The sequence below is a fragment of the Leptodactylus fuscus genome, chromosome 2 (assembly GCF_031893055.1).
Source record: "Leptodactylus fuscus isolate aLepFus1 chromosome 2, aLepFus1.hap2, whole genome shotgun sequence".
Classification (NCBI taxonomy): Eukaryota; Metazoa; Chordata; class Amphibia; order Anura; family Leptodactylidae; genus Leptodactylus; species Leptodactylus fuscus.
Window position 1 is genome coordinate 27884016 of NC_134266.1, and position 13509 is coordinate 27897524.

General features: G+C 42.8%; 1 protein-coding gene across 1 annotated transcript in view; it reads right to left on the reverse strand.

Moving 5' to 3' along the window:
• GBE1 (1,4-alpha-glucan branching enzyme 1) overlaps positions 1-13509 on the reverse strand; it is a 115566-nt gene that overhangs the window by 34816 nt on the left and 67241 nt on the right. The window contains exons 9-10 of the mRNA XM_075263547.1: positions 9326-9441; positions 4574-4701 (exon numbers count right to left, since the gene is read on the reverse strand). Of these exons, the coding sequence (XP_075119648.1) occupies positions 4574-4701; positions 9326-9441 (244 nt within the window). The remainder of the gene's footprint in view (positions 1-4573; positions 4702-9325; positions 9442-13509) is intronic.

The window sequence follows — 13509 nt, forward strand, 5'->3', positions numbered from 1 at the left end:
TTGTGTCCGAAACGCGTTGTACCATACCATATTTTTAATAAAGAAGAACTTCCGTAATAGTTTGGGTGAGCGCTGTCATTTAACCTGTGCATCGTCTTGGTTGGTAAACTGATTTTTAGACCTTTCTGCTAAAGTTGATCAAAAAAAGTGCCGCTCTTACCTAGGAAGCTAATTGATAACTAGTTACACAGTGATATGGTTGAAGGAGCAGTAGAAGGTTGGTGGAGGCTCCCAGGTGCTAAAAAAAGTGATGGAGGTGCAGAAGCCCAGTAGAGAAGCATACAGAGGATGAGAGTAGTCGTAAGTGGGTTCATAGTGGCCGTAGTCTCTACCAAATCCTCTATTACTTCTCAGGGACTAATGCAGTGAAGAAGGAGATGATGGTGGTGGTAGTAGTAGGAGGTTCCACTATGGGATCCTCCATGTGTTGAAGTCTCCATGAGCCCAATAGTGGCTGGGGTGCCCTTGGTGTAGATGGGTAAAGGACTGAAGACTCATGAGACAGTGAACAATGTAAATAACTCGACAATTTTGCTGTAAGTTTAGCAGATGACCCAATTGTGGCTAATAAGAGTATCTGGGATACGCTGGCCAAAAAGAACACCATGTGGTGAAGGTTTTCGGGAAACTGTCCCATGTGTGTCCCACTAAACCAGTCTAAAAGATGGGAGATAGAGTTCTGAACACTCAGTCTGTCCATGCAGTGCTACGATAAGGTTGTATTGATGCATAGCTTCCGGCTCACTAGCCAGGGTAACAAATAGGGTTGCCTTGCAATGATGTCACAGGGTAGACAATCTAAAGAAATGACAGTCCGGTAACAGTACAGGCCACAACAAGAAGCCTGCCAATGTACCTCATCTTAAATTCCCAGTGTGCTTACATTACACAGTGATGCACGATACCGATCTCATACTTAACATAAGCATTAAAAACAAATTACTTGTCTCCGTGTGTCTTACAATAATCCCATAATGTAGTCATCATTCATCAATTCTTTGATTGCATTCAGCTTGTAACTTGGCATAAGAATTCAATAGGAAGCATGTACGGATACATAATTTCCCCCAAAAGACTAGTTTTCAGAAAATTAATATTGCCTGCTTGCACAGCAAGAACATCGAAACGCTTTCCAATTTTTTTTTTCTCTTTTGCAAAGCCGTAGCAGTAGGAAACAAGGTTATTTCAATGACCATTGATTTCAGACATTACATTGTATCTTACGCAGCATGCTAAAATTAAAATGTTATGGTCACAAGTAAGCGGGCTGAGCAATATTTTCAGATCTGTGCTTATTGTCTTATTATGGCAACCATTTGTCAAGGGCAAATCCAGAGGGAAAACAAGCTTCCTATGTACCTATTGGAATACACAATGCCAAAAAAATACCAAGTCAAATGCCTTAATGTTATACAAAGTACAAGGTCCTTAAAAGGGAATAAAAGCGTACAAGGGGGGAAGATGGCAATGTGCCGGAGGTTTTGAATAACATTGTGGCTTTTGTCATTTTTACTTATTCATTTATGTATGCGGATATATTCTGTAAGGCTGCATAGAGACTGTTATTACCAGGGATGGGGTGTCGGGAAGCCGAACCATCACTATACACTCCTTTATCCGACTACATCAATACGTCCATCAGCTACGGTCAGACACATGCATTCAACTACTCTACATCACTAAAAACCCTATTGCTTACATTTCTATGATATTAAACAGGCAAACTATATATAAATTATACAATATTAAAAATCATAACTCCATGTAAAACGTTACTGACGAGATGGAGCCAAAGACTGGTTATTATTCACAATGGAGCCTCAAAAACTGGTGCACATTGGTTTATAAACGGTCTATTATTGCAATTCAATCCCATTCACTTCATTAGGCGTGAGCTGCAACACTATGGGCTCGTTCACACGGTGGCAAAGGGGCAGATTTTTGCTTCAAAATCCGCCCCTTTACAATGGTGGTCTATGCAGACCGCCGGGCTTCTTTTTTCCCGCTAGCGGCGGGCTGCTGCTAGCGGAGAAAAGAAGCAACATGTCCTATCTTCAGGCGGAAGCCGCGGCGCGCTGGGCCGCGGCTTCTGCCTCGCGGCAGCACCCTCCTGTGTCGGCTTATTCATTTGAGCCGACATAGGAGGGGAAAGCCGCGACCGCGATGGTCGCGGCAGGCGGGTTTTGACCAGAGAGAGACGCAGCTCGCTGCGTCTCTCTCTGTGTCAAAACCCATGCGGTCGGTTCACGTGTGAACTGACCCTAACTGTCATATCAGATACTGCCCATGGACAGATGGGGCGCTCTATCTGGGGAATAGAGCGCCCCAGATATTTTTTTCTAATCTTGACCATACTTTTTAGACATTTAACATCAGAACATACATTACTTGCGCTGAGTATTCAGACATTCAAGCCTATGGCTATTCACAGTAGACGACCATTGTGCACCCTATTACTAGATCAAAACACACAGATCCATTAACAGATTGTTGTCATCAGGTCTAACAATCTCAATGTCAAACATCTGATAGGTAGTGTCACCATGAGCATTCTGGTGTTTTGTTTATCTAAATCCGTTCAGTCATTCCAAAGATATAAGCCCTGCAGTGAGAATACAAATTAGAGTGTAATAGCCAAGTGGGCAGAACCTCTTCATTCTAGGACATGGTGCACCGACAGGGAAATGGATTGTAGGTGGCTTAAGAACTTCAGCCTTAAAGGGATTCTATCATTTTTAGTTAAACCCACGTAGAAATAGCCTTAAGAAAGGCTATTCTTCACCTACCTTTAGAGGTCTTCTCCCCCCTGTCGTATCTTAGAGATCCTGGTTTTCATCCATACGCTAATTAGTTTTCTTGTAGCACTGGGGGCGTCCCCTGTGCTGCGAGAAAACTATGCAGCGCCGCCTCCTTCTGTTCGCTGCCTTCGCCTCTTTCCCGTTCGGCCAGAGGAAAATGGCCGATTATGTCCACTGCGCATGTCAGTCGGCCATTTTCCTGTGGCCTCTCCTGTTCGGCAACAGAGATGCACAGTCGGTGTTTCTTGAAGAAGACGTGACGGGGCAAGGAAGAGGCGGAGGAGGTGAAGAAGAAGAAGGCGGCGCTGGAAAGTTTTCTCGCATCACTAGGCACGCTCCAGTGCTGTTTGAGCACTGGGGACCTCCCCCAGTGCTGTGAGAAAACTAATTAGCATATGGATGAAACCCGGGATATCTAATGAATGGTGGCCAGAGAAAATCTAAAAGGTAGGAGAAGAATAGCCTTTCTTAAGGCTATTCCGACGTAGGTTTAGCGTAGAATGGGATTCTAATGATAGAATCCCTTTAATAACTTGTGTTAAATTCCGGGTTATTTTATGCTGTGCTCGGGTGTTCTGGGCTGGTTCATTATCAAAACCAGCACTCAGATCATTCCACCTCCTCTCCTGGTTGGAAATGCATAGAAAAAGGAATCCAGCTCCTACTCCAATTCCATAAAATATAACTTTTATTGCATTAACTTAAAAAATCCATGGAGGATGCAAATCACAATTCATGTCACAGTAAGTCCATGACCATAAGGAAAAGAGCTAACGCGTTTCGAGGCAGAGAAAAGGACCTCTTAGTCGTAGCCTAAGCCTTGAGGCTACGACTAAGAGGTCCTTTTCTCTACCTCGAAACGCGTTAGCTCTTTTCCTTATGGTCATGGACTTACTGTGACATGAATTGTGATTTGCATCCTCCATGGATTTTTTAAGTTGATGCAATAAAAGTTATATTTTATGGAATTGGAGTAGGAGCTGGATTCCTTTTTCTATGCATTTCCTATAATCGTCCCATGGCCGATGGGCAGTGATCAAGTGCTTCACCCATTCCTGGATCTAGTATCTTTATTTAACCCAGTGGAACCATATATTCTTGGTGGAAATCTCAAGTAAGTGGGCTGTTCAATCTCCTTCCCCGTTCCCCTCTGCTCCTCTCCTGGTTACCTGTGTTAGCAGAGCTGGGTTTACTATAATCTGCAAATCTCATAGCATAGGGAACTAGCCATGAAAACATGAGAGGAGGGAGTAGACCGAGCACCGTGGAGCCAGGTGTGGTTCCAATCACATGATTTTGGATTGGCATTGGCCCGGAACCAGATACAGCATAAAAAAGCCTGGAGGCTCCCGAGTAAGTAAGGCTCCGAGACAACTCCTATAAGAGGTTTAAGAACATGAAACGTCCTCTTTAAGAATGCCTTCTCCATTATATCTCTGCATTACTAGAGTCACTTCTGTTTTAATGAAAAATTCATTAGTAAACATAAAGCCCTCGCAGTTCCAGGTATAATACATCAAGGCCCCGAATGTCACGTTTGGCCTCACGCTCGATTATATGTTAAACAATGTAAAATGTCAGCTTTGTGTGAAGAAATCAAAGCCTATCTGTCAGCTCTGTGATGGCATTAAACATGTTCTTTTACACTAAAAGCCAACCATTACAGCCGTATTAGAGGCCTGTACTGAAAATATATTTATAAAGGTTGGCCTCCGTACAAGGTGACATGGCACGCGGAGATAGAATTCTCCATAAATATAGATGATGTTATCTACCTCCGCAATTGTAATGCAGTCTGGGTACAAGGCATGGATCATGTGATTTGATAGCATGAGGTAGACAAGGGAATCTTCGTCCACGTGCAAGCCAAAATATTCAGTATAATCGCCTGTGAAACCGCATCCTAAAGAGTAGAAAAATAAAAAAAAGTTAAGCCTTATGCAAGTTATATTTATTTCTAGGCTTTGCTGTAGATCAGCGATTCCCAAAGTGGTCCAGGTAGACCCCCAGGGGTCTCAGCCGCGACGCAAATTTCCATCATTAGATCTAATCTTCACATTTTTTGACAAGTTTTGGGAATATGGTAGAAATGTAGCAGCAGGGGGTTCACCGAAACCAGTAAGATTTTGAAAGTGGTCTACGAGAAAAAAAGTTTGAGAACCCCTGCTGCCATACGTCTCTAACAGATAAGTCCCACCTATCATGGGACTCCAATGCAAACTCAGTAATGGGGCCCCTACCTACCTTAGGCTGTTTAGAATGGAAGTGTAGTCGATGGGGTAAGGGGGACTTTGGACCAACCCTCAAGGTCTAGGGGCCAGTATCGACTGCTACAACAGCATCCCCTATAGCTACACTCACGTAGGGCACATGCACTTACCTCTAAAATGAATCCCCCAGACTCTATGCCCCTGCTCTTACCCAACTTTGACTTATCTCAGAAGATTGTTCTTGATGGTCGGGCTTACGAAAACGGAACAGATCTCTAGCTCCATCACCTAGAAAGCTACTCTGTTTTGGTAAGCCCGACTATCGAAGACAGACTTTCCCGCGATGTTGCGGTTAGGTAAGAGCCGTGGGACGGAGGCTGTGGAAAGTGTTGTTTCAGTAATAAGAGTGGGTTTCGGAGGGGGAAACTGAACGTATCAGACAGAAGAAAGTGTTCCAGGACTATTCTTAGAGTAGGTTATCAAAATCAAAAAGTCACCGTGAAAGGTCGTCAACATCAAATTGCTTACGGTTTACAGTGTACACTGGATAGCATCCATGCATGACAAGCCATATCACGTCACGTGCCTATGAAGCAGAGCTGGTGCTCACCCGATCACCATTGACCATTCAAGCAGTTGACTGGTGGGGACGTGTCAGACAGACATACATTAAAGAGGTTTTCCGTCCATAAATATTGATGACCTATGCTTTGACTAGGTCATTAGTCTATGATCGGCGACAGTCCAACACCTAGTACCTCGACAGATCAGCTTTGTGTAGACTTAGTGGTGCTCTCGAGCTGTGCAGCCTCGTCTCCGTCGCCCAGTTAACAAAATCCTACATACAATCCGGTTCTGCTTTTTGGAAAAATCAATCTGCGGACTGGACAAATTTGATGATATTAAACTCTCCTTGCAGAAGGTGCAAAAATTTTCTGACCACTGCTAAAGCTGAAGTTAGTCATTCCATTAATTCATTATATTACCAAGTTTCTAATTAAGTAATGCTGTAATATTTTCGGAAAAGTAGTATTAGATTATTTAAGGACCATCTAATAGAAAACTTCAAGTAGAAATGAGACTCAGGCATGTCAGACATAAGTGGCCACGGGCATTTTCATTTAGTCATCAATTCAGTTCTGAACTATACCCAGCAGGGATATGGCACAAGAAATATGAAATATAGATGTTCGTGTGTGTCGGAGTATTGAAGTGCGGTAGACGCAAGAAACTTTACAGTGTTGGAATTACTTCTAAAAAATTCCTGTTGCAGACCAAAGAAGGAGAAAGTTCTGCCAGACGTGTTAGCGTACAGTGAGCTGGAGTCCGTATCGGACTAGCGTGCCTAGAGGCCATCAGTATAATTCATCCTGGGCCACTACCGGTATATAGCTACACATTTGCAAATTCCTAAAATGTTGCCAGTATAAATGTATTTATCCATGATAGCGGATATCTAGCCCTTGTCGCAGATTGGTTCTGTCTTCGGACCCTGTCAGTAGGCTGCGGCCTGGATCTTGCCTTGAACTAGGACCCTCTTAGGACCCATGCAGATGTTGGAAAACAAAGCATCTGTCTTGGATTTCTCTTCATTTGGAGGCAGAATGAGGGTGGAATCTGCTGCTGATTTTGGAAAGGAATCAGACGCAAAATGTGAAGCACATTCAGCTGTGTGAACGGGTCCTATGATCTGTAAGCCAGGGATAAGTACTCACACGGCAGCGAGATGATATATTAGGGCACATGCAGCATGACTGACCCCTTTGTTCACATCTGCGTTGGTATTCCGTCCATGGAAGTCCGCATGGGGACCCTCCCGAAATGGAATACCAAACGCAATAGCAGGAGCTGTGCAGTAAAAGCACTGGAACCCATAGATTATAATGGGGTCCGTGTGCTTGTCGTACGCTGCCTGCACGAATCATGCGGACATGAAAGTAGATTGGGAACTACTTTCCTGTCCGCATGTTCTGCATGGAGATCTGGCAGCAAGCACACGGACACCATTACAGTTATTGGGGTCCGTGTGATTTTACTGCACAGCACTTGCAATTGTATTTGGTATTCCATTCAAAGGGTCCCCATACGGACTCCCCCGCACGGAAAACCAACGCAGATGTGAACCAACCCTAAGAAGATGGGCACTTGAGAGGAAGGATAGGGGTTGGTCTGACAACTGTGTAGTGTAGAGTCCCAAAGCACCAGAATTTGTTACCAAAAAAGAAAACAATATTAGACTTTCTGTATGAACTCCTCAAGATTTTCAAAATCTTTGCTTGCAGTCAATAGTAATCTTCATTGTTTCCTATGGATAATGGTCTGTCCTGATCACGTGATGGACTCACAGCTACTTATATAGGACAACTGTATTTTAAACCCATTCTGGACTCCTGGTACTCACAAGCAAGTGTATGGAACAGGCTCAGGAGCAGCGGGTACACGTAAATCATGTGATTCCAAGTTTAAAGTCTCCCAGCGGGACAAAAAAATAAAATAATTTTTTTTTTTTTTTTTTTTTTAAAAAACCCCTCAAAAATAGAAACACACACAAAAAATAGGCATAAACAATAGATAATGCAGCCTTCAGACTAATAAAATATCACATTAGTTAGAAAAAAAACAAATTTAGCAATGCCAGAATTGCTGTTATTAGACTCAAAGAAAATGTAACCAAAAGAAATCAAAAACTCATCTGTACCTCGAAATGAATAAAGAAAAAAGTTAGTCATTTTTACTGCACAATGGGCACTATCAAAACCTAAAAAACAATGACTTTTTTTAATTTTAATTCTACAAAACAAAAAAACAACCCCCCCCAAAAAAAAAAAAAAAAATTGGCAGTTATTCAAGTGAATGGCAACAAAGAAAAATCAATAGAAAAATATATTGGTCAACTGTGCAACGTTTCATTACTCAAACAATAACCTTGAATTGCTGGAAGAATAAGGAATATACATGTAACCAAACCAGATTATTGGCAGGTTACTAATTGTTCAGGAATCTCAGATTATGGAATAAGAGGATCCCCAAAATAACAACTTAAAATTACAAAAAAATAAATAAATAAAAATAAATAAATAATTCCACTTTGAATTTATCTAATCAGACTCTAATCAGGTCGGTCTTTTACTTTATCTCTGTTCGGTTTCTTCTGCTTCTGTAAGATAACAGATACTCTTGCAGCCTTTCACTGGAAACAAGTGGAAGGACTTTCAGTATTTCTGAATAATTAGACGAAAAACTTTACCAAATCAATATAGTATTTAAAGGGGTTATGCCACGAAAAGTGTGAGGATAGAGGATAAATACGCGATTGGTGGAGGTCTGACTGCCAAGACCCCTACGATCCTGAGAATAGGGGGCGTTTCCCCTACACACAGTTGGGCTGAATATAGGCATATATACTGTGAGAGGAGGAGCGTTCTTTAACGCCCAGCCATGACGCTGTGTGGTGAGGAACGCCCCGCCCAGTACTTGCTATAAACGAGTACTATCAGGAGGGGAGGGGGGCGTTCCTCACCGCTCTCACAGTACAGCGCTATAGACGCTGCTGTGAGGAGGGGCGTTCCTGACTGACTGTTAGAAATGCCCCTTCTGACAGTGAAGAGCCGCGGTACCGGCACTGATAGCTCTTCTCCGGGGGGCACAGAACATGAAAGCTGATCTGCTCTGAATTCAGCATACTGTTGGCTTTCTAGTAGTATATAAAACCGCATGTGCCCAGATCATGAAAGGTCCTCTTTAAGGACTTTTCGTCAGAAGTTCCGACTACACTTTACTTTGCAGGTTGTATAACTATGTGGTTTAGCTCATACTCCGATGTTTGGCACAGATCTCAGTCTCCTGTGTACATAATACATAGCCTCTAGACACCCAGTGTGTGTGTGTGTGTGTGTGTGTGTGTGTGTGTGTGTGTGTGTGTGTGTGTGTGTAGTCCTGGCCAAAAGAATGCAAAACATTTAGGGCCCCTTCACATGGAGTTTACGCTCCGTGTATTCTGTATACACTCTATGTATTCTGTCAATTTTACACGTGTAAAAATACACGTGTAGAATGTAGCTAGCCATTGGGTTCAATGGCTTGTTTGTATAACGCGCGTCTTTTTGTGCGTGTTATACGAACAAGCTATTGAACTCAATGGCTAACTACATTTTACACGTGTATGCACAGAGCGTATACAGAATACACGGAGCGTAAACTCTGTGTGAAGGGGCCCTTTAGATAGTAAAAATAAAATTATAAAAAGTAGTAACATATATTATTAAAAACAAAAATCTACACAAACTTGCTTTAACTTACTCCAAAAATCACACGTACCTATTCCATGGTGATGGTAAATCATAGATGTAACACCATCAAAACGAAACCCGTCAAATCCATATTCTTCAATCCACCAACGCAAATTGGAGAGTAAGAATCTTAACACCTCCCAGCTGTAAGATATTTAGTAGAATGAATTTGTTTGGTAAGACAATAAGAAAGGATAAAAATCACAATCTAAAAGTTCTCTCTAAAATAAGATGCACGTCATACAAGAGAACATACACTGGAACATGCCGAGGAATCGGAAAAACTGTATCTACTCGAAAAGCAACCAGATTAATAATTAGCTATAAATCACATCCCAGAATATTAGCAATGACTGAAATTCATCATACGCCCATAACATAATATGACTCTATCAAAGTTGGTAGAAGGGCAAGACAACTTTTTCCCTTGGAAAGGTCAAGTCTCACATGAAATGAAAATAAATGGATCTTAAAGAGGTAAGTAGCCTTGAGTGTGCTCGGAGGACATTAGCTGATTGAAATATGTATAGTTTTGTTTTTTTTGGAAAAAGTCAGCATAACTTGTAATCTATTCTTTTAACTCTTTTCTACTCTTAGGAATCAAAGACCCTAAGGACCACTGGCTTCACTTGGGGTGACCCCATAAGAGAGTAGTCTAAGTGGTCCTTTAGGTTTTACCCCCAAAGCCCCATATATGGATACTAGCTTCTGCCCACGACTTCGTCTGCGGGATGTTGGTGTGTATGCTCTGCCTAAATTTAGCAAATTGCTGCCGTTGATGGTTTGCGTGCTCCGGCGTTTCGGAAGCTCTCAAGCTGTACTACTGCTGAACTTGATTCTTGCACTGTGCCTGTTATTGTTCCGGCATCTCAGCAGCTCATTGGGATGCCATATAATGAGCGTGTTGTTGGCGGTGTTGATCCGCCTGCTGTGGCGTTTCGGCAGCTCTCAAGTTGGGCTGGCACTGAAGTTGTTCCTTGCACCGTGCCCGTGATTGTTCCGGCATCTCAGTAGCTCACTGGGAAGCCATATAATGAGCGTATTCATCAAATTGCTGCCGTTGGTAGTTTGCCTGTAGAGATGAGCGGACACTGTTCGGAACAGCCGTTCCGAACAGCACGCTCCCATAGAAATGAATGGAAGCGGCCGGCACGCGGGGGGTTAAGCTCGCTGCGATGCCATATGATTGTGTTGTTGGCTTCGATGATCCCCCTCAGCTGCGCTCGAGGAGAACTCTGACTTCTGGCTACCTTCATAGCTCTCATTGTTTGCGACAAATTAGATTTTCTTTTTTCCGACATGTTTAAAATTGAGAAAATGACAATTTGGATTAAAGGTGCTTGCCCATGTCAGTGTGTCAGCAGTGCCTGGAGCAGATCAGATAATATGCTAATGCATGAACAGTGAGGGTTAGTTTACACAGAGAGATAACAGCCCTGGCTTTCTCAGAAGCTCAAATAAGAACAGTGTAATATAGTGTGTGAATATAAACTCATAACAGTTGTGAAGCCATGTCATTTACTGGGTTGCCTATATGTTAATTGAGGTTACGATCTATCTATGTGCCAAATTTCATTCAAATCCGTTCAGCCGTTTTTGCGTGACTGAGGAACACACAAACAAACATCCAAACTTTCACATTTATAATATTAGTAGGATAGTAGGATGGTCTTCACTGTAATGACCAGGATCAGGTCAGTACCTCAGGAGGAATAGTCTAAGTTTAGTGATAAGTTACCAAGGTGGGTCAAGAAAGACATGTGCGAGGCACTTAAAGGACAGATAGTAGACAGGCAGAAGTCAGGGCAGGCAGAACAGGTTCAGACACAGGCAGAGGTCAGGAAATTGGTAGGCATCTGGCTTCCATCATGCAACCCATGGTGAGAAGCAATACTGTCATGCATGAAGAGCATTTTATACACTGACGGCATAAAACAGATTCTGCATTAGGACCTCCCAAATTATTAGATTTGGATTTCCACATTGTGGCACAGCGCAGTCACCAGAGTACAAATCTATTTCTATTGTCGTACACTGTGCAGATGATCATGGAAAGGCTAGATGCGACTCTGACCATTCTGATATTGATGATCTATTCTAGAGATGGGCCATCTTATGTGGCTTCGCACAACGCCTTCAAGAACTCCATTTCCATTTAGCTACTCATCCGAAAAGTTCAGAAGTTGCATGGTGGTGATGGAGATTCCAAAATGCTCAGCACAGTGGAAAAACATGTAATCCACATAAAAAAGCGGTTACCTTAGGAAGCCCGCGGACCCCATAGACTATAATTTTATTATTATTGTTTATTTATATAGCACCATTAATTCCATGGTGCTTTACATTTACATATAATACACAAATTATACAGGTAGATATAATACTAACAATGACCGACTGGCACAATGGGGTAGAGGGCCCTGCCCGCGAGGGCTTACAATCTATGAGGGAAGGGGGGTAGAGACAGAAGGAGAGGGGGGAGGCTGTACAGATGGCGGTGCGGTGATAGTGTTATTGGAGGTTGTAGGCCTTCCTGAATAGGTGAGTCTTCAGGGCCTTCTTGAATCCTGTGATTGTGGGGGTCAGTCTTATGTGTCTTGGTAAGGAGTTCCAGAGTATGGGGGATGCACGGGAGAAGTCTTAGAGGTGGTTGTGTGAGGAGCGGATGAGGGCAGAGCGGAGTAGGATCTGAGGTTACGTGTGGGCAGGTAGCGGGAGATTAGTTCAGAGATATATGGAGGGGACAGGTTGTGGATCGCTTTGTATGTTAGCGTTAGTAGCTGGAATTCAATTCGCTGGGCTATGGGTAGCCAGTGGAGGGACTGGCAGAGGGGAGCAGCCGATGAAGATCGGGGGGGGGGGGGAGAGAGAGGTGAATTAAACGAGCAGCACAGTTTAAGGTGGGTTGGAGGGGGGCGAGGGTGTTTGCTGGGAGTTTATTTTGCTGGGAGACTATAATGGGAATCTGCGTGGCTTTTGATTGGTTTCCACCCGAAAAGGACAAAAAAAAATGTGCAGAGGGGAGTGGAATCCCCGTACGAAGACTGGGTGTGGACCAAGCGTAAGTGTCAAATGAAATGGGGGCCCTTTAGTTGTCGGGCCCTACTACATTTGTAGTTACGCCCATGGAATAAGCATAGGTTATGCGGGAGGTTTTGGACACCAATGGGATCCAATTGTATTTACTGTGGATCAGTTTAAAGTGGCCATGTTCTTGGCCATAAATGGAGAGGCGGCTGTGCTTGTATAGGATTCTCTTCCCTGACACGGTTATAGAAAAAGCCATATGAGTAGCACTAACCTGCGCTGACCATCCTAGACTGGAAATCCACGTATTCTCTATTCTACAGTATAAAACGCTACAGGATGGTAAAAGGTAAAAGGTAAAAGCCCTGTAGTCAGTGAGAAAAAGGTCAGCCATCATCAGCATAATTCTGCAGGAAACAACGGTCTCCTTCTTTAGGTGTTTTTTTTTTTTTTTTCCCCTTCTTTAAGACGGCAACTCTTTGCCTTCCCTCCAGCGACTAACTTCACTTTTCCACTTTGCTCCTATTATTAACCTGAGTTAAATTAATGTTCATTCTGGCATTTCCAACCTTGACAAGATTCTCTGAAGTTTTCGCTTTCATTTCCCAAATGTCATTGTACTTTGTGAGGTGTACTGTGAAACGTGTGGGCATATTGTTGCATGAAAGATACTTCTTATAAAACAATTACTTTTTTTTTTATTCAAGTGTTTCGCCAATCAACGCCGAGCGCCATATTGCCATGGGCTTAAAACTAGAGATAACCATTTAAAGTGGAGAAGTTAAAAGGTAAATCTTGAACAGGCTGTGCATTGCAAAAAAGGTGAAAGGAATATTATGTTTTATACAGTGATAATCTGGTTGCAAAATCTGTTCCCCACCAGCGATTAGCTTCTCTTTCCTAGAATATTAATTAATAAAACGCTAAAAGGCAAGGTGACATTGAGTATAATAGAAGTGGAGTCTGCCATAATGTGACAGTGCAATGGCTTGTGTTCATAGTGGATAATACAGAATTCCCAGCTGTGTACAATGCAGAAGTCATGTTATTATATAACCGATTATCATGCGGATCCTATTAGTACATACAAGGACACTCTACATGCTTCAGTAAGAACTAAAGAGGTTCTCCGTTATAGAATAGACATGGCCCATGTGGTAGAGAAGGGGGTTTTTCAGGGTAAAT